Source organism: Dendrobates tinctorius, unplaced genomic scaffold (assembly GCF_039654945.1).
Source record: "Dendrobates tinctorius isolate UK_male_01 unplaced genomic scaffold, ASM3965494v1 ptg000035l, whole genome shotgun sequence".
Lineage (NCBI taxonomy): Eukaryota > Metazoa > Chordata > Amphibia > Anura > Dendrobatidae > Dendrobates > Dendrobates tinctorius.
In genome coordinates, this window is record NW_027361703.1 from 5,803,941 (window position 1) to 5,826,226 (window position 22,286).

Sequence of the window (22,286 nt, forward strand, 5' to 3'; positions counted from 1 at the left end):
TTTCGTGAGATCGCTATAGAAACGCGAGACTACGTCATCACAGGTCTCGCAAGGCATTACTGGGAACGCTGAGGCCCGGGATGGCAGCGCGGGGCGCCGGAAGGTAAATATACCCCGATTTTTTTAATTTTTTTTTAGCATTTTAACATTCTATCTTTTACTATTGATGCCGCATAGGCAGTCTCAATAGTAAAAACCTGGTCACACTTGTCAAACACTGTTTGACGAGTGTGACCAACCTGTCAATCACTTTCCAAGCGATGCTTCAAATCGCTTGGAAAGTGCTTGAATATCGCACGCGAAAATCGCGGCAAAATCGCGATCACAATCGCGGTAAAATCGCGGTGAAATCGCGCGGAAAAAAACGCGCGATTTCTGGGAAGGAGTCCGTTTTTTAGTGAGCGCTTTAAAACGCTACGTGGGCACATAACCTTACAGATATTATTTCATTTTGTCTTTTTATTTTTAGAGTACAACAAATGGGCTTTATCCATATTATCTACGAGTTTTTTTTACTCTTTCCAGATAATAACTGGGATAACCTCGTTCACTTTATCTGGTGCAGGCTAAATCCGCTTCTTTTTTATAGATGGATTCTTGTGTGCTATTTCTTTTTAGCCGAATCAATTCACCAAGAGGAATATGTTTTTAATAGTATGTTTGGGATGATTGGAATTAGCCGTTAGAATACTATTACAATACGTATTTTTTCTGCATGGCGAAATATTAATCTGATGTGTGATCAAATCACCTGTTAGAGTCAAGTCCAGAAAACTGGCCAAAAAATTATGTACTGAGCTGGTAAATTTAAGATTGTAGTCATTGGTATCTAGATAGTTGAAAAAATCACTAATAAAAGTATCTCCCAAAACATTTTTATCCCAAATAAACACCAAATCATCAATATATCTTCCTAGTCAGACAATACCATCTTTATAAGGGTTATCATCACAAAAAATGACATTTTCCTCCCATGTAGCCATGACTATATTAGCAAGGGACGGGGAAAAGCGTGCTCCCATGCTAACACCCTGTGTTTGTAAGAAAAATCTATTGTTAAATGAAAAATAGTTGTGTTCAAGTGTGGGGAGGAGGACCCCCATATAGTGTTTGGGCCGGAACCAAGGGGACCGCCATCAGAGTTATTGAAGGAAGCACAACAGGGGGATTACAAAGGGAGACATGCGACTGAGGTTGTCAGGGCAACAGGGGGTGGGGCTAGGGTAAAAGGAGCAGGGGACGCGCTGAAGTGGCAGTTGGGGAAGAGAGGGAGTGAAGGCAGGACGCAGGGTGACTTGCAGGGGCACCGAGAGGAGCCTGCGAGGAGAAAGCGGGTGATTTACTGACTAGAGAGACTGTGCCCAGAGACTGCTCCCCGCTCCCGTTCTGAGAGAATTATCCCCGCTAACCCCCGCCTTGGAGAGAGAGGAACTATACCTCAGGTTGTGGCCGTGAGTACCGGTAACTAGGCCACAGAGACCTGGGCCCTTCCCCCCCCAGCCTTCCCCCATCACGCCGACCCGGCCATCATCGGCCTCAAGATACACCACTTTGTCACAGGCGGGATAAAAGGCTCGCTACCCTGGCTTAGGAAGAGACTCCTTGGTAAAGGACGGCTACAGGCCTTCTGGGGAACTGCGTCATCACTGCACGCCACCTCCATCACTTTCTTCAGGGCCTGTTGAGCCCCAACGGCATTGCTTTCTTCAGGGCCTGTTGCACCCCAGCAGCAGCGTTTCCTTCAGGGCCTGTTGCGCCCCAGCGGCAGCGCTTCCTTCAGGGCCTGTTGCGCCCCAGCGGCAGCGTTACCTTCAGGGCCTGTTGCGCCCCAACGTCCTCGTTTCATTCAGGGCCTGTTGCGCCCCAGCGGCAGTGTTTTCTTCAGGGCCTGTTGCGCCCCAGCAGCAGCGTTTCCTTCAGGGCCTGTTGCGCCCCAACGTCCTAGTTTCCTTCAGGGCCTGTTGTGCCCCAACGTCCTCGTTTTCTACAGGGCTTGTTGCGCCCCAGCGGTATTATTTTCCTCAGGGCCTGTTGCCCCCACCGACATCACTTTCCTCAGGACAGCCGCCTCAGCGACCTCAACGCGGCCACGCTACCGAAACCAGCAGTCCCTGGAAGGCTAAGTGATACTATACTTGGTTAAGATTGTTGAGTCCCTGCGCGGACTGTTTGTGTTGTTCTTTATTCTTGTTCTGTTCATCCAAGCCCATCGGCTAAAGTATATAAAAGTGATTTCGAAAACCACCATTCGTCTAGTGTCTCGTCACTGCATCCTGCAAACCTGCTCAACCCTACACAAGGAGAAACTCAGTTGCAGAAATAATAAAATTTTGAATGTTTATATCATATGAACTGTACCGATGTAAATAGTACCTAATGCATCTCAATGCTATGTGATGTGGGATAGAGGGATAAAGTCCCACCACATCACATAGCAACCAAACATAATTATTCTGCCACTGTATTTTCTCCAAGACTCCAACAACATCCCTGGAATCCCCAAGAAAACTAGGTGTCAATGGGACTAGAGGTTTCAAAAAATGATCCACCCATTCTCCAAGCCTTTCACTAAAGGAACCTATACCAGAGACTATAGGTCTCATGGGTGGAGGAAAAATTTTCTTATGAACCTTAAGAAGTGAGTGATAAACTGGAATAATGGGATTCTCTACATACAGATACTTCATAATTTTGTTTGTAATGGCACTCGTTCCTAGCCTTTCATGTAACAAGACATTCATTTTTTTATTGAAATCTGATGTAGGATCCTGTCTCAACCCAATATAAGTACTTATATCCTCCAAATCCTGCAGGTTGAGTTTCTTGTAAAAACCGGCATTCATAGTCACAGCAGCGCCTCCTTTATCTGCTTGCAGAATAAGGAGGTCAGAGTTGTCTTGAAGCTCAGCAATGGATTTCTGTTCAGAAAGGCTAAGATTAAAACCATGACTGTTTTTTTCCAGATTTTTACTAAGATTTATTAAGTCATTTTCTATAGCCTCCTGAAAAAAATCCAGTGCAGCTGGTCTCGATTTCACACGGTAATAATCAGAAAAACACATGTCAAAAGTGTCATTAAGATTAACATAATCAGACACATTAGTTTCACTCTCCAATTGTCTAAGGTCATTCAAGGACATTTGTTCTTTAAAAGAAGTCATGAAAACCCTATTGTATTAATGTAATAATGTGTGTTTTTAATGATTTCTTTATCCTGGTCAGAAAACTTTGTTAGCGCAGGTACTGTTTACACTGATGCTTTTTTTTCTCTACTTGTTTCCGGAAGCTATAGAGTTAACATTGAAGGATGTTATCCACACCTGTTACTACTTCTTGATTATGAGGTTAAGAAATGTTTTTTCTACTTAAGAATGTTGGAGTATTCCAGATGCAGTTTGAGACCGTGAAGAAGGCGGCAGTTGTTACCGCCGAAACGCGTAGTCTGTTCAGCATTATGTCTGCATCTTGTTACTGAACTCTGGATTTTTTAAATGATCTGCAATAAAAATTCTTGGATTTTATTATACCACCTGAAGTTTCCGCTTGCTGGATTTTTCTGCCTTGATTTCTATATATATTTATATATATACTAGCTGAAGAGCCCGGCGCTGCCCGGGCATAGTAACTAACTGTGGTTAGTTATAGCAAATTATCCTCCATCCCATAGGCCCGTCCCCATATACCCATCATACATATCCTCCATCCCATAGTCGAGTGCCCATATACCCATCACACATCCTCCATCCCATAGTCCAGTGCCCATATACCCATCATACATATTCTCCATCCCATACGCCCGTGCCCATATACCCATCATACATATTCGCCATCCCATAGTCGAGTGCCCATATACCCATCACACATCCTTCATCTCATAGTCCCATGCCCATATACCCATCATACATATCCTCCATCCCATAGTCCCGTGCCCATATACCCATCATACATATCCGCCATCCCATAGTCCCATGCCCATATACCCGTCATACATATCCTCCATCCCATAGTCCAGTGCCCATATACCCATCACACATCCTCCATCCCATAGTCCCATGCCCATATACCCGTCATACATATTCTCCATCCCATAGTCCCGTGCCCATATACCTGTCATACATATCCTCCATCCCATAGTCCAGTGCCCATATACCCATCACACATCCTCCATCCCATAGTCCCGTGCCCATATACCTGTCATACATATCCTCCATCCCACAGTCCAGTGCCCATATACCCATCACACATCCTCCATCCCATAGTCAACCATTATGACATCATAACGAGCGGCGGGGCTTGATGACATCAGCGTCGCCATGGCAACCATTGTGACATCATAATGAGGGGCGGGGCTTGATACGCACACACTTTTTCCCCAGTATGTAGATAGGGCCAAAATTGTTTGGTGAATTGGAACGCACGTGGTTGAAATTTAGCCTCACAACATAGCTTAGGACGCTCTCGGGGTCCAGACGTGTGACTGTGCCAAATTTTATGGCTGTAGCTGCGACGGTGCGGATGCCTATCCCGGACACACACACACACACACACACACATACATACATACACACTTTGAGCTTTATGTATTAGATATATACTAGGTGAAGAGCCCGGCGCTGCCCGGGCATAGTAACTAACTGTGGTTAGTTATAGCAAATTATAATTATCCTCCATCCCATAGTCCCATGCCCATATACCGATCATACATATCCACGATCCCATAGGCCCGTGCCCATATACCCATCACACATCCTCCATCCCACAGTCCCATGCCCATATACCCATCATACATATCCGCCATCCCATAGTCCTGTGCCCATATATCCGTCATACATATCCTCCATTCCATAGTCCAGTGCCCATATACCCATCACACATCCTCCATCCCATAGTCAACCATTATGACATCATAATGAGCGGCGGGGCTTGCAACCTATGATGACATCAGCGTCGCCATGGCAACCATTATGACATCATAATGAGGGGCGGGGCTTGATACACACACACTTTTTCACCATTATGTAGATAGGGGCAAAATTGTTTGGTGAATTGGAACGCGCGGGGTTGAAATTTCGCCTCACAACATAGCCTATGACGCTCTCGGGGTCCAGACGTGTGACTGTGCCAAATTTTGTGGCTGTAGCTGCGACGGTGCGGATGCCAGTCCCGGACATACGTACTGTACATACATACATACATACATACATACACACACGCACGCACGCACGCACACACACACACACACACACACACACACACACACACACACACACACACACACACACTTGAGCTTTATATATTAGATATATATTTGAACATGGTATGTAATGATATTATGGTCTTCAATGGAGAATGAAAAAGAAGAGGTTGGACAAGGAAATTACATCACAATTCTTTTTTTTAAAATAGTTTATCTTTATTTACAAAAACGCATACAAATCCGCATTAAAATCCGCAACAAAAGCGCATAAAAAACGCATGGATTTTTCACTGCGTTTTCTGCCAAGAGATGCACAATCCGTGCAGAAATTTCTGCAAGCAAATCCGCAATTTGCGCACATAGCCATAGGATATGTTTCCACTTGGCATAATACATCCGGATTTGCTGTGGATTGAACGTTGCGTACAGCCACAGCGTTTAATCTGCAGCGTCCAGATGTTACAGCATAGTGGAGGGGATTTTATGAAATCCCTTGTCCACTATGCGTACAAAGACCCGGGTGACACACCCACGAACTGGACATGCGGCGCGTCTTTATAGACTGCAGCATGTCTATCTTGTGGAGACGGTCCGTCTCCGTCAGATAAATAGCCCAGTCTATGGATAGGATGCGGTGGCTCCACATGTATTCAATGAACACATGCGTTATCACCGCACGTAAAAAAGGGGGCAGCGCTTTGGGACGAGCGGACTTTCCGCTGCGTCCAAAGCGCTGCTACTACGCAGAGTGGAAACATACCCTTAGAGTCTGAGCTGTAGCTGTGCAGTTGTTTGCAGTAGCCCTGAGCATTGCTTAGTTTAACCTTTGGTTTAATTTGCTACCACATATACCTGTAGAAAGATTTACAACTGTTTAAATGTTTGTGAATAATTTTCATCACTGTAGAATGATGAACTCCAAATTGCCTTCCCAGATGGACAGAAGCATTTGATTCTCTGATTACTCCTTGATATTTTAGTAACATAGGCCTGAATCTAGCAAACTGCTGAATTGTCTACTTTATACCTCGCTCACATGAACGTATAACACGGCCGAGTGCTATCTGATGTTTTATCTGATGGCAACCTTCCCAATGTTATACTGTGGGGCATTGCAGATCAGCCAATGTTTTCTTACATCAATTTGGCTTGAGAAATGGATTGCAGCATGCCGTGAGTAGTTGTGAGACTCGGCTCACTCGCACTGATAAAAGTCTAGGGGTGTGTGAAACATCGGACTGCACTTGGATGTCATCCCAGTGCAGTCCGATATACGCCGAAACAGGCAATGGAGGAGATGGAGAAATTACGTTCTCCGTCTCTCCCGCTTCTGGGCTGCTATACTCTGATGTGAGAGGATCGGAGCACAGAGCATTGACACTCGGCACACGGTAACAGGGAAGTGGTCGAGTGTCATTAGCATATTGCACCCAATTCTCTTTCATCGTATGCTATACACTATTGTGATTCCAGCCTTAGGCCGGGATCACACTACCGTGTGTGATGTGAGAAACTCGCACGAGTCTCTCGCATCAACACCTGGCTCTGCCGCCGGCACTCAGGACTGGAGCTGCGGCTGCATGTATTTCTATCCAGCCGCAGTTCCGGTCCTGAGTGCCGGGGGCAGAGCCGGGTGTTGATGTGAGAGACTCGTGCGAGTGTCTCGCATTACACACGGTTGTGTGATCCTGGCCTTACAGAGATGGTCATGCTTGCTAATCAACAATTAATCAAGAGTATTTGATTAACAGCCCATGGCTGCTTCTTATCCTCTTAATTCCTTTTAACACTCTGCTTTTGCATTACTTTAGCTAAAGTATTGTTAAATAAATAATGACATGGTATAATTTGTCATATATTGTACACCTGAGAATGTAGTTACCTAATTTTAAGACCTTTTAAGGACCAGACTTTTTTTATTATGATCCATAATGCCATAGAATTCAAAGACAGTGTACTTAGTTTTTCTCACGAATGTATGTATGTAACCAATGATGACATATCAATGTGCAATACCATAATCTAATGACTAGTTAGGACTAATATGCTGTCATATTTCATTCATTCATGCTCTCCTTTCCTAAGTGATCTGTGAGGGTCCCAGTTGCGGGTAAGATACTTCTTGTGAATATAAAGGGGGACCTACACTGGTGCTGATCTACTAAAACATAGTGTAACACTGTCTAATCAAGACAGCGTAAATTCAGGCTAGATGAGTCTTAAAATGTGCCTTATTTATAAAAAATTGTTTTTAGGTTTGATACATTTTGACCATCTTAAGACTCACTAGCTACGGCAGTGCAATCTGTGGCCTGTCCCCTTAACTGCAAGAGCCACCGAGTACGACACTCTTCTTTGAAAAAAGGCCTTCACCCTTACAGACTGAAATGGGGATAAATTCCCCATTGTATGATACATAGTGATGAGCGGGTATACTCGTTGCCCGGATTTTCCCGAGCATGCTCGAGTGTCCTTCGAGTATTTTGGTGTGCTCAGAGATTTAGTTTTTGTCAACGCAGCTGCATGATTTGCGGCTGCTAGACAGCCTGAATACATGTGGGAATTGCCAGTTTGTTATAGAATCCCCACTTGTATTCAGGCTGTCTATCAGCCTCAAATCATGCAGCTGCGTCGACAAAAAACTAAATCTCTCAGCACGCCAAAATACTCGGAGGACACCCGAGCATGCTCGGAAAACCCGAGCAACGAGTATACTCGCTCATCACTAATGAAACATTTACATGCTTTCTCTCATTGGAGAATATTAGTATACTACCTCATTGTGGCATAGTTTTTGAAGACAGTCACCCTCATATATCTCAACACATGCAAAAAAGAGCGCTAAAGAAATCCCAGAAATGGCTAGAAAATATGCAAATATAGTATTTATTTAAATACACGGAGAACAGGAGTTACACCTACTGGCACATGTGCAAGAGGACGCCCAATAGGGTCAATACATTATTTATGTGGTAGCCAAGGGAATAGTTATAAAGAGACAATAGCAAAAATAGTGCACTGCTAAAAAGTGGCGCGTTGTCAGAAAAGAATAATAGAACCACATGAAGCAGATACATAATCAAAAAATATTGCACATTCCCAAAAATGGCCTGTTATAACAGTATTAGAGCCACTTCACCCAAAGTGGTAGTGTAGGTCAGCATATTACCTAGTGTATTAACTGGAGCAGGAGCTGATCCAAGAGCGTCCACCCCGATGCGCGTTTCGGTGGTATAAGCCTTTCTCAAGGAGCGTAACAATGAAAGGAAGGGGCTGGTTTAAAAAGCCCCATCATCCAATGGCAGTCGCTGCCTTCAATTAGGGAAATAAGCGTCAGGGTAACCAAACGGCCAATCATATGGCAGAATGCGGCGTTATGCATAGTTGTAGGGCCCAGACGCTACAACCCTAATGTGCGACGCGTGCGCAGACAGGATAGCAGGACGGGCGCTAGCGTTGGCGACACGTGACGTCAAGTCATGTGACCGTCACTGTGGCAACAGGAGACGCCGAGAGGGGGCGCATGAACCGGGATCGTGACGCACACGCGTACTAGGGTTGATGAGGGAGAAGGCATAACAAATGTCCATTATAAGGAAATTACAAAAATTCAGATGTATCACATCTTGTAATATAATCAATATGCTACACAATATACGGCTCAAGCTCATGAATGCTGGGAAAAAGGAGGGGAAAAAAAAGGAAATAGTGCCACAATTCATGAAAAAAAAAAAGTATATATATATTAATGTAATAAAAGTAAAAATGGCACACAATTAGCATGTTGTCAAATATATACTACCAATACAAGACAGGATTCTATAGAGATATTAGTAAATACACATGGTTATACATAACAAATGATAATATATGTACGGTATATCTTGCTTGTCTTGTGATAGCTTTTCAATTATTCAATCCTCTTTACATCAGAAGAACCAGAGATCATGCAGCATCAGAAAATTGATGGACATATCATATGACACACATAACAAGGACGACCATATGTGGATGAGGCTAATAAAAAATAAATAATTGAAAAGAAAAAATGAAAAAATAAAACCAACAACAAAAGCACAGTAATACCATGTTTTATCAATGGGACAAAACTGATATTCTCGTTTAGGCCTTTTGGTTGAACTGTATCTAGAGCCCAGATCCACCTGGTTTCACGTTGGATCAATCTGGAACTGATTTTCCCACCGCGAATACCAGGATCAATTTCATCTATTCCCCGAAACCTAATGCGGGAACCATCACAATTGTGATGTTGTTTGAAATAGCGTGGAAGGGTCCTGAGTAGTGTTGAGCATTCCGATACCGCAAGTATCGGGTATCGGCCGATATTCACTGTATCGGAATTCTGATACTGAGTTCCGATACTTTTAGCATATCGAATACCGGAATCGGAAGTTCCCATAATGCTATGAGCCAGTTTGATTTGATTCATGTAATGTAATGTAAAAAAAAAGAATAGGAAGAAGGTGAAGAAGAAGAAGATGAATAAGGTGAAGAAGAAGTTGATGAAAAGATGCTGCTGCTGCTGAGGATCATGAAGGAGAAAGTGTGGGAGAAGTAAAAAAGAAGGTGAAGAGCATGGAAGTAGTGAAACATACATATCTGACAAAATATAAAAGAGGTTAACATAGTCAATATCTTTGTAACTCCGAACTTCTTTAAAAAAAAATTAATTCCTGCTATTCCATTTGATTGGGCTAAACCTCTATGGCTTTAATGTCTCCTCCACCTCCCCCAATACATTCTACATTATTATTAGTTTTTTTTCTTCATGTAGAATTAACCTACAAGGAAAGAAAGGGTTTTTTTTTTTAATTCCGATATTTCTGTCCCATTGACTTGAATGGGACTTCTGGGATCGGAATCGGCGATACCCGATACTTTTTGGATATCGGCCGATCAAATCCGATCCGATATTTTTCAATATCGGATGGTATCGCTCAACACTAGTCCTGAGTGTGGCCCACGGGTGCCTCAATCCCAAGCACATGTTCGCGAACACGCACTTTGAATTGCCTTGTGGTCAAACCTACATACCTGTAGATTAAATTGCAAGGACAGACGGCAAAGTAAATTATGTTTTTGGTAGTGCAAATGTAACGATCAACGTGTGACTGGACACAGCGCCTCCAGCAGGGTGCATTTATGGCACACGTGACCCTGGATACACCGCCTCCAGCTAGGCAAATTTATATAATAATGGAACGTGCAGCCAGATACACCGCCTCCAGCTGGCGAATTTAAGAAGTACATGTAAAACTGGATACCCCGCCTCCAGCTGGTGAATTTAAATAATAAGGGTAAACACAGGGAACAATTACAGTGGTGGGCCCTGTACTAGGGAATGGGGACGTGGAGACCTCCTGCACTCCCCTGAGCCAGTGACCCTGCACTCCTCAACAGTCCCTATGCTGGTTCCGCACCGGGCGCCGATCGGGAACCTAGAAACCCTGACTCACGCTGCACCTGGTCCCTCACTAGAGAATTGGTCGGTGCGGAAACTAATCCCACCACTGTACTAGAACACACATAAGGAAAGTCACAAACAGGGATAAAGAAACACTTAGCTCTCTCTGTGCTAATGCTCCAGCACAGAGTCCACCACCAGAATGCAGCTCTCCTCCTGAAATGCTGCTACCAAACTCTGTCAGAGCTGCAAGGAAATCCCCTCTGACTAATTCTACAACAGGGCTCAGACCGTGCTGCAAGGAGCTCTCTCCAGCTCCTTCCTCCACCAAGGTTGGTTGCAAATGAACAACTATCACCAACTCTGATTGCAACACCTGTGACTCTTTTATAGCAGAGCCAGCAATCACACCTGCATGATAAATGTGCACTTTAACTAAAGTGTAATACCACTAACCACCACCGGGGTAACTTAGAATGAACGACACCACGTGTAATGACCCTAATGGCCACCGGGGGCAGTCAACCCACTTTGGCACAAAGCCAAAGGAAAAAAAGTTCACTATATACATTAAATCTGTCAGATCAAACTCAGATCATGACAGCAAGTAATCGGTTTCCTAATGTCATAAATTCTAGATCCAGATGAATTGAAAAATTTATAAGTCCGATCAATGTTTGGGCAGGCCACACAGCGGCCACATGGCATACATCCACACCCAGGACCCACACCATCAATATATGCTGACCTGGACTTGCCCTGATAGTGGTTCTGAATGAGACAATCCCTAAGATTTTTAGATCGTCTAATGGCGTTACTTGGTTTTTTGGGGATAAACTGCTTAAGAATAGGGTCGGCCTGGAGAGTAGGCCATGCTCTCTGCAAACATTCCTTCATACGTGAGAATTGAACTTGATAGTTCGTAATGAATCTCACTTCGTTTGAATATTTCCAATTATTACGTGCATAAAGCAAGGAATGATGTGTGGAATATTTGGCTCTATGATATGCGCGTTTGAGAGTGCATCTGCCATAGCCCCTCTCCCAAAATCTTTCAAATAGATCTTTTGCCTGTATATCAAAATCTTCATCATCTGAACAGATCCTCCGTAAACGGAGAAACTATCCAATGGGGATAGAGTTAGTCATATATTTCGGATGAGCCGAGGAAGCATGCAGCAACATGTTTGTGGAGGTCTCCATTCTGTAGATGGTATTTTGTAATATACCATCATTATCCCTCCATACAGTCACATCAACAGAATTAAATCAAACCATATCACTTTGATAGGTGACATAGATGTTCTTATCATTGGCATTTAGCAACCCCAAAAAATGATGCAGCTGCTCGGAGGACCCCTGCCAGATCAAGAAAATGTCATCGATGTACCACATCCAGATGGGGATTCGGTCCATCGACAACTGATCTGATAGGGAAAGGTCTCTATCTTTTCTTTGTCATTGCAATGTCTCCAAAAATGCCACTAAAGATACATGTAACTAGGTAGGGTAGAAAAACAAGCTTCAAACTGCAAGTATAATTTTAAATAACAAACAAAAATAAGGAGAAGTTAGTTTCATCAGTTTACCAATTACATGTATCTTTAGTCACATGCCACTAAAGACACATGTAACTAGTGTAGTAAAACAATCTTAAAACTGCAGATATTAATTTAAATGTCACTTTATCCTCCTCTCTGCACTGCGACTTCTGCACAGTTCACAGAGCATGCTCAAATCATCCTGCCATAGAGGTCAATGACTCATATCTACAATTACTGTTCCCAATGGTCTTTGTGGCTGCAATAAAGTATATCACTATATGCTGTTCACAAAGATCAGGCATTATGACTGCCCCCATGTTCGCGAAAAGATAAAATACCATGAGAAAATAAAACACTATTAAAAAAATGTGCTTTTGATATCAATCATGTGTGGACCTTCTATGGAGTTCCTGTGTGAATTCAATTTAACATTTACAACAATCTTTTATTCTATTTGGTTTGTAAACTGACAGCAATCAGAAAAGTAAATGTCGTTTGGAAAATATGGCATCTTATTATCGTTAGGGCATGTATAGTCTGCTATCCTGGTTGGTCTATAAGTCATCAACAGGTGGTAATCTTTTACATAAAATTGCTGGACTTTAAATAGAAATATAATGTTAACGCTAGATTTTATTGTACATACTATAAGTACCGTACTTATGATTGTTGCATATTCAAATTATTTTCTACCTCTCTTTTTATCTAGAGAAGATATATGCAGAGCCAGTAATAAATGTGACACTTTAGGTAAGTAATTCTTTTTTGTGCTCAATTATATAGTGTAGCATTTTACATTTTAAGGTATCATTTGCATAACTATGTTCTATGTTTGGTCCATGTGAGTAATTAGCACTGAAGAAAAGCAGGAAACCTTCCCTTCAGGTCCTGCTTTTGTTAAATGGGGTGTGATCTGATTTTGGTTGTAAATATATAAACTTGTTCTCATTTTTATGTATCCTTAGGTATATTTGGAAAGTATTCCAACATCTATACATCCAATAAAGGCTGTGACATATGCTTCTGTATAGATAAAAGGGCATTCAGACATGGACAAAATTGTTGGTACCCTTCTGTTAAAGTAAGAAAAACCCACAATGGTCACTGAAATAAATAACTTAAAACTGACAAAATTAATTTACTGAGTATCAACTAATGAAAATCATACTTTGTTTTTAAATTCAAGTTCAACAGAAAAATTAAAAAAACAACAGCAAAGTAATGCAAATGGCCTGGGCAAAAATGATGGTACCCTGTAACATCCCTGCCGGCATCACTTCATGGCTTCCCATCTCCCATCTTACTCAGCACTCCGGGCCATGTAGTGAGTTCTGTCCTCTGCCTGCTCCATGCTGTGGGCCTCATGTTCTTGCTTGCTGCATACTTCCTGGCTGTATGATTAAGTCTTATAGAGACAGAGTGCACACCCCTAATTTGGTCCCAGCCTATTGCCAACAGGTATCGGATACTTAAGGCATCTCCAGCCATAGGGGGATGCCTGAGCAACAAACTCTGTCAGTCTGTACTTTGCTGCTGAGTTGCCAGGTCTGTCCTGTTTTCTGCCTCTCTGGGGGCTGCATACCCAGACCTGTTTCTGTGCTCTGTGTGTCTTGTGTTCCACCTCCCTGGGGGGCTGCATGCCCAGGCCTGAATCCTTTGTCCAGTACTTGCTCCTGTGTCCATCCTTGTCTGTACCAAGTCCGTTTCTTGTACCTGTTTTTGTCCTTGTCTGTTTCCTCCCTACTCAGCTGTGTGTAGCCTTGTGTCTACTCCTTCTCTGCCCTTCGCTCCGCACCCTGCGGCTTTGCTCTGCCCTTCGCTCCACACCCAGCAGTTCTGCTCTTCGCTCTGCACCCTTCGGCTCTGCTCTTTGATCCGCACCCTGTGGCTCTGCTCTTTGCTTTGCACTCTGCGGCTCTGCTCTTCTCTCCGCTCCGCAACCTGCGGCTCTGCTCTCCTCCCGATCTGCACCTTGAGGTTCTGCTCCGCTCCCGTTCTGCACCTTGCGGTTCTGCTTCGCTTCTGTTCCACACCTTGTAGCTCTGCTCCCGTACCGCAGCTAGCGGTTCTGCTCTGCTCCCATTCCGCACCTTGCGGTTCTGCTCTGCTCCTGTCCCGCGTCCTATGGTTATGGTCCCTCCAGTCTGAACTGGTTCCTACCTGTTCTCTTATCCTACCCGTGCCAGCCGTGCCCGCCTGCCTGCCAGAGTGCCAGCCATGCCCTCCTGCCTGCCAGAGTGCCAGCCATGCCCTCCTGCCTGCCAGTCATGCCTACCTGCTAGAGTGCCAGTCGTGTCCGCCTGCCTGCCTGAGTGTCAGCCTTGCCTGCCTGCCTGAGTGCCAGCAGTGCCCGCCTGCCAGCATGCCAGTCGTGTCCATCTACCTGCCAGAGTGCCAGCTGTGACCACCTGCCTGCCAGAGTGCCAGTAGTGCCCGCCAAAATACCAGTCGTGCCCATCTGTACTTTCCCACACCTGTCATTAGTGTTCTGTCCCCCAGTGGGATCACTGTTACAGCCAGACACCGCCCTGGAGTGGTACCTGGCAGCTACCTGCCGCACAAGCCTGACATCACCACTAGAGGCTCCAGTGAACACCAAGGTAGCTGCTTAGTCACGCCCCTCCAGGGTAGTCTGGTTTGTGGCATAGTGGGGCCACATTCCTTGCTCGCGTCATCCAGTCTGGGTGCAAGTGTTACAGTCCCCTAGAAATGATTGAAAATAAATTGGGACATGTGAAACTAAGGTTTGTCCTGTAATTGGCATCAAAAATATCTGCAAACTTGTAATCAGTCAGTCTGCCTATTTCAGGGGTGAAAAGTAGTCAGTCTACTGTTTGGTATCATGGTGTGTACCTCACTGAACTTAGGGTACCGTTACACTTAGCGATGCACCAGCGATCCCGACAATGATATGGATCGCTGGTGCATCGCTACGTGGTCGCTAGTGAGCTGCCACGCAGGCAGATCTCACCAGCGACATAGCAGGGGTCGGGGGTCACTACATACCTGTCAGATGCGGCGATCCTGACGTCCTCCCGCCCGCGTCCACGCATCGCTCATCGGCGCCACAGGAAGCCCAGCAGGAAGTGCCCGATGAGAAATGGTCCAGGACCTTCTCGCGCGATCAGCGATAACCAGCGGGGGAGCCGGTCGGAGGTGTCACATGTAGCGATAACGCTAGCAATATCGCTGCTACGTCACAAAATCGGTGACGTTACAGCGATATTGCTAGCGATATCACTATGTGTAACGGGCGCTTTAGTCCAAAGAAATCTAAGTAGATCGTTATCTGAGAAGATTAGAAAGAAAATTATAGACAAACATGTTAAAGATACAGACTATTAGATCATCTCCAAATAGCTTGATGTCCCTGTTACTACAGTTGCACATTTTATTCAGAAGTTTAAGGTATCTGAAACTGTAGCCACCTTCCCTGGATGTGGCCGTAAGTGGAAAATTGCTGACAAATTGAAGAGACGGATAATGCGAATGGTAATGAAAGAGCCCAGATTAAGTTTAAAGAGATTCGAGGTGAACTCCAAGGTACATCAGTGTCAGATGACACCATCCGTCACTGTCTTGGCCAAAGTGGACTTTACTGAAGACAACAAAGTAGAAAACCACTGTTGAAAGCAAACTATAAAAAAGCATGAAAATTTGTCAAAATGCATATTGACAAGCCACAAAGCTACTGGAAGAATGTACTCTGGACAGATGACTGAAAACTGAAACTTTTGGCAAGTCACATCAGCTATATGTTCATGAAGCATACAAATAACAGAACATTGTATCTAATGTGAAACATGCAGGAGGCTCAGCTAGGTTTTGGGGCTGCTTTGCTGCGTTTGTCACCAAGTGTCTTGAAACTTTGCAGGGTCCAATGAGTCAAATATGGTGCTCAGTGTCAGAAAACTTGGTGTGAGTTGTAGATCATTGGTTTTCCATCAGGATAATACCCCAAAAAACAGCTAAAAACATCCAAGATTGGCTAAGAGCAAAGCATAGGGCTTTTCTGAAGTGGCCTCTATGAACCCTGATCTGAATCCTATTGAACATCTATAGAAGGAGCTGAAACATGCAGTCTGGAGAATGCGCCTTTCACACCTCAGTTGCATGGAGCAGTTTGCTCACAAGGAGTGGGCCAAAATACCCATGGACTGGTGCATAAGTCTTATTGAGAGGTACAGAAATTCTGTTTGCAATGATTGCCTCAAAAAATTGTGAAAAAATATATTTAGTTAATGGTACAATCATTTTTGTCCAGACCATTTTCATTAGTTTGCTTTTTTATTTTTCTGTTGAACCACAGTAGTAAAGCAATTTTTTACATTTATTTTACTCATTTATATAGCGCTATTAATTCCACAACGCTTTACCAGACATTATTGGCACTGTCCCTGATGAGGCTCACAATCTAAGTTCCCTTTCTGTATATCTTTGGAGTGTGGGAGAAAACCGGAGAACCCGGAGGAAACCCACGCAAACACGAGGAGAACATACAAACTCCTTGCAGTGTTGTCCTTTCTTCAAGTTGCATCTAAGAAATCTGATTGTGTTACATTTGCTGCATCCAATAGTCTCACTTGCCTTATATTATGCTACTCTAAGATTAAATGGCAAAAAAACTGCTGACAGATTCCCTTTAACAGAAGGGTACTAAAAGATGTTGTCCACCATATCTGCAAATTGTCTCTTCAGAGAGTAAGAGGACTAGAACTCTAGCGCCACCTAATAGAAGCAGCGATCATAGAAGTCAATGTCGACTCTTTAATGAGCTTGCAATATACCTAGGATGAAAGTCAAATCAGGAGAAGTACCTTAAATTGAGATTCTGGTTTGGCTTGTATCCTGTTATATAAGACTTGTTAAAGAGTCAATATTAACTTTTCTAGTCCTAGTTCTAGTCCTCTTACTCTCTGAAGAGACAATTTGCATATTTAATTTCCCATGGGAGAATACATGGCTTATAAGTCTCCTCACTCTGACATGCCAGGCTTGGCTTGTCGCTCTCCACAAGGAGAAACGTTACTCCTTAAGCCCCAATCCACCATGTCTCTTAAGTCATCCATTGAGCAGATTGTGAAAAAAGGGTATATACTGTGCAATATACTTTAATGTATCCATCTGTGTAAAAAACATCACAACAGACTAAAGCTTCCTGTAGAGAAAAAATAAAAATGCATACCGGTCTAGTGTATGGCAAATACACTGAATATATTACGGTATATAAGTAACTCGTACGTTTTCATTTTCATTCACAGGATTAGCGGAACTAGGCACAATGTGTGACTGGCAACGCAGTTGCTCTATAAGTGAGGAAAATGGTTTAGGCGCCGCTTTCACAATAGCGCATGAACTGGGACATATGTAAGCATTTTCTAGTTTTTACTATAAGCTTCCGGTTATGAAGATGTGTCTCTTTCGATTTACAACTAATGCTACCTCTTTTTTTAAGTGAATTATTTTGATTTTTTTCTTTGTGCAAATGCATGAAAATATAAATTTCTTAGTTACATTATTTAGTACTACTCTACAGACCTGGTTTCGTAAACTGCCTCTAAGTTGCAAAAACTGCCTTTTTTTTAAAAAGATTTTCTTTGTTTTTAATGATATAATTTGGTATTCAGATGTCACGTTATTTATTTATTAACTAATCGGCACTATAAACTCTATACATATACTGTACATACTTGCACTCCAATATATTACATTGCCATATCAACAGTGGATATAAATCACTTTAGAACTTTTCTCACATTGAATGTCAGCCAAAATCTGTATAATTTGATTGAATAACAAAACTAAATCTTTTCAGGTGGAAAACGAAAAATACAGGACTGAAATCACGTGGTTACTTATACAGTATATGCACACCCTTAAACTAATGCTTTGCTGAAGTACTCAAAATTTTTGACAGCATTCTGTATTTTTGAGTAACAGTTTATCATCATACATATTTGGAATATGCAGTCCTTGCCCACTGTTCCTTGCAGTAGCACTCCAAATCTGTAAAATTGAGAGGTCATCTCCTGTGTACAGCCCTCTTCAGATCAATCCACAGGTTTTCAGTTGTTTTCAGGTGTGAGCTCTTAATGCGCCATTCCAAAACTTTGATCTTCTTGCAAAGATATTCTATTGTTGATTTGGAATCATGCTTAAGGTGGTTGTCATGCTGAAAGGTAGAATTCTCTTTTTATCAGAGACCTGAGGTTTTGACTGATATTAAGGACTGTTCAAATTTTCCTCCACTATGACTAAAGTGCCAGTTCCAGCTGCTGAAAAACAGCCCCAAAGCATAATGTTGCCTCCACCATTCTTTACTTTGGGTATGTGTAAGAAAACCTGTGAGAGCTTTACAAAGTCTGAGAAAACACTAGACAATTCTTATTGAAGCAGGGGCTGAGGTTTATTAGAGAAGTGCAAATGAGCAGATAAAGAAGTCAGAGTAGCTGAAGCAAGAAAGCGGCGGCCCCAGACTAGGGTTTTATATAGCGTTAGACAAAGGAAACTACACATTGCAGAAAAAGGTGTATACATTGTAGAACAAAGCATACAATATTACAACATGACAATATTTATGAGCATTGGAGCAAAATTCAATATACAGTTGTGCTCAAAAGTTTACATACCCTGGAAGCCTCCAGTTCCTGTAAATTTCTGAGCTGTCTAGCATGAACTGCGTGCTTGAGATCTCCCCAGATTGGATCAATGATATTGAGGTCAGAAGACTAAGATGGCCTCTGCAGAATCTTCACTTTGTTCTGCTGTAGCCAATGACAGGTCGACCTGGCTATGTGTTTTGGATCGTTGTCATGTTAGAACGTCCAAGTACTTCACATGCACAGCTTCCGTGCTGATGAGTGCAAATTTGCATCCAGTGTTTGCTGACAACGTGCTGCATTCATCTTTCCTTCAACTTTGACCAAGTTTCCTGTGCCTTTGTAGGTCACACTTCCCCAAAACATCAGCGATTCACCTTCATGCTTTACAGTAGGAATGGTGTTCCTTTCATCATAGGACCATTGTAGGCATTTACTACAGACCGACTGTGCAAGCTGAAGATATGGATGAACTCTTTATGCATCCAATGGCCAAGTTCTCCAAAAAATATGACATAGTTGTCATGGGAGATTTCAACTATTCAGACATTTGTTGGGAATCTCTCTCAGGCAAAACTAACAGGTCAAGGAAATTCTTATCCTCTCTTGCTGACAACTTTATCTTCAAAAAGGTAGGGGAGAAAACAAAGGGAACTGCTACCTTGGATCTAATCCTTATAAATAGGGAGGAAATGGTTGAGGAGGTAAAAGTGGCTGGGACCCTAGGAGGTAGCGACCATGTTATTTTAGAATTTTGGATAACTAGAAGAGGAAGACCTGTGAAGACTCAGACGTCAAGGCTAGATTTCAGAAAGGCAGATTTTAAGGGATTCAGAAAAAGAATTGGAGGGATCCAATGGCTGGATATCCTTAAGGACAAAAATGTCCAGGAAGGATGAGAAATCTTGAAAAATGAAATTCTCAAAGCACAATTGTTAACAATTCCGAAAAGAGGGAAGAATAGGAAGCGTTTAAGGAAACCAGGATGGATGAACACAGAACTTAAGCACATGCTAAAAAAGAAGAAATAAATGTTTATAAAATGGAAAGAGGGAGGCATATCTAAAGAAAAATATAATGCTGTCTGCAGAACCTGCAGGGCACGAATCAGATTCTCTAAAGCTGACAATGAATTGAGGCTTTCAAGAGACATCAAAAGCAATAAGAAAGGATTTTGGGCATATGTCAAAAGTAAAAGAAAAGTCAAAGATGCTATAGGATTTTTATAGGATGAAAATGATGAAATGGTAAGACAGGATGTTGAGAAGGCCGAACCTTTAGATTCCTATTTTGCATTTGTTTTCTCTCAGAAAGGAAATGTAACATCAACTATTCTTCACTGTCCTATTAAGGGAATAGAAGAATCCAGGATATCTATAAACAGAAAGCTTGTGAGGGAACACTTAGCTAACCTAAATGAATTCAAGTCTCCAGGTCCAGATGAATTACTCCCCAGAGTACTGAAGGAGATAGCAGAAGAAATTTTTGAACCAACCTCCATAATCTTTGAAAATTCGTGGAGAACAGGAGAAGTCCCAGAAGACTGGAGAAGAGCAAATGTTGTTCCTATCTTCAAAAAGTGGAAGAAGGTGGACCCAGGCAACTATAGGCCGGTGAGTCTGACTTCTATACCAGGAAAGATCTTTGAACAAATTATTAAACAATATGTATGTCAGTACCTGGATAAGAATGAAGTGATTAAACAGAGTCAGCATGGGTTTGTAACTAATAAGTCATGTCAGACTAACTTAATTTGCTTCTATGACAGAGTCACTAATTGGGTGGATCAGGGAAATGCTGTTGATATAGTATATCTTGACTTCAGCAAAGCATTTAACAAAGTATCTCACACAATCCTTATTGAAAAAATTACTACGTATGGAATGGACAAGGCAACTGTTAGGTGGATTCATAACTGGCTTAGTGATCGGATCCAAAGAGTGGTCGTAAATGGCTGCACATCCAGTTGGAAGAATGTCCCAAGTGGGGTACCACAGGGCTCTCTCCTGGGTCCTGTATTGTTCAATATCTTTATCAATGATTTAGATGAAGGAATTGAGGGTAAACTGATTAAATTTGCTGATGACACAAAGCTAGGAGGGATAGCTATTACTAGAGAAGAGAGAGAGGATTCAAAAATATATAAATAAACTGGAGCAGTGGGCAGCAACTAACAGAATGGTTTTTCACAAGGAAAAATGCAAAGTACTACATCTGGGCAATAAAAATGAAAAAAGCATATACAGAATGGGAGGAATAGGGCTAAACAACAGCAGATGTGAAAAAGACTTGGGTATACTAGTAGATCACAGACTGAATATGAGTCAATAGTGTGATGCAGCAGCAAAAAAGCCAAATGCAATTCTAGGATGTATTAACAGAAGCATACAGTCTAGATCACGTGAAGTCACTATTGCCCTCTACTCCTCTTTGATCAGACCTCATCTGGAATACTGTGTCCAGTTTTGGGCGCCACATTTTAAAAAAGACATCAACAAACTAGAGCAAGTTCAGAAAAGAACGACCAGAATGGTGACCGGTCTGCAAACCTTGTCTTATGAGGAAAGGTTGCAGGATTTGGGAATGTTTAGCTTGCAGAAGAGAAGACTGAGAGGAGCCTTAAAAGCTGTCTACAAATATCTCAAGGGCTGTCACATTGTAGAAGGATCATCTTTATTCTCATTTGCGCAAGGAAAGACTAGAAGCAATGGGATGAAACTGAATGGGAGGAGACACAGATTAGACATTAGAAAAAACTTTTTGACAGAGTGATCATTGAGTGGAACAGGCTGCCATGAGAGCTGGTGAGTTCTCCTTCAATATAAGTTTTCAAACAGAAGCTGGACAGACATCTGTCTGGGATGATTTAGCGAATCCTGCTTTGAGCAGGGGGTTGGACCAGATGGCCCAGGAGGTCCCTTACAACACTACGATTTTATGATTCTATGATTCTATAGACTTGTTGACCTCTCTCCAAATGTATCGTTTATGGTTATGGCCAAAAAGTTCAATTTTGATCTCATCACTCCAAATTACCTTGTTCCAGAAGTTTTGAGGCTTGTCTCTGTGCTGTTTTGCGTACTGTAGGCGAGATACTTTGTGGCATTTGCGCAGTAATGACTTTCTTCTGACGACTCGACCATGCAGCCCATTTTTCTTCAAATGCTTCCTTATTGTGCATCTTGAAACAGCCACACCGCTAGTTTTCAGAGAGTAAAGTATTTCAGCTACTATTATTTGTGGGTTTTTCTTTGCTTCCCGAACAATTTTCCTGGTAGTTGTGGATGACATTTTTGTTGGTTTACCTGACTGTGGTTTTGTTTTTACAGAACCCCTGATTTTCCATTTGTTAATCACAGTTTGAATGCTGCTGAGTGGCATTATCAATTCCTCAGATATCTTTTTGTATCCCTTTCCTTCTTTATTCAGTTCAACTACCTTTTCCCGTTGATCGTTGACAATTCTTTTGCTTTCCCCATGACTCACAATCCAAAAACGTCAGTGGCTGGATGAAAAATGCA

General features: G+C 42.6%; 1 protein-coding gene across 1 annotated transcript in view; it reads left to right on the forward strand.

Moving 5' to 3' along the window:
* The window catches only part of ADAMTS20 (ADAM metallopeptidase with thrombospondin type 1 motif 20), a 266,796-nt gene that overhangs the window by 108,186 nt on the left and 136,324 nt on the right, over nt 1-22,286 (forward strand). The window contains exons 7-8 of the mRNA XM_073573240.1: nt 12,876-12,916; nt 17,428-17,533. Coding sequence (XP_073429341.1) covers nt 12,876-12,916; nt 17,428-17,533 — 147 coding nt within the window. The remainder of the gene's footprint in view (nt 1-12,875; nt 12,917-17,427; nt 17,534-22,286) is intronic.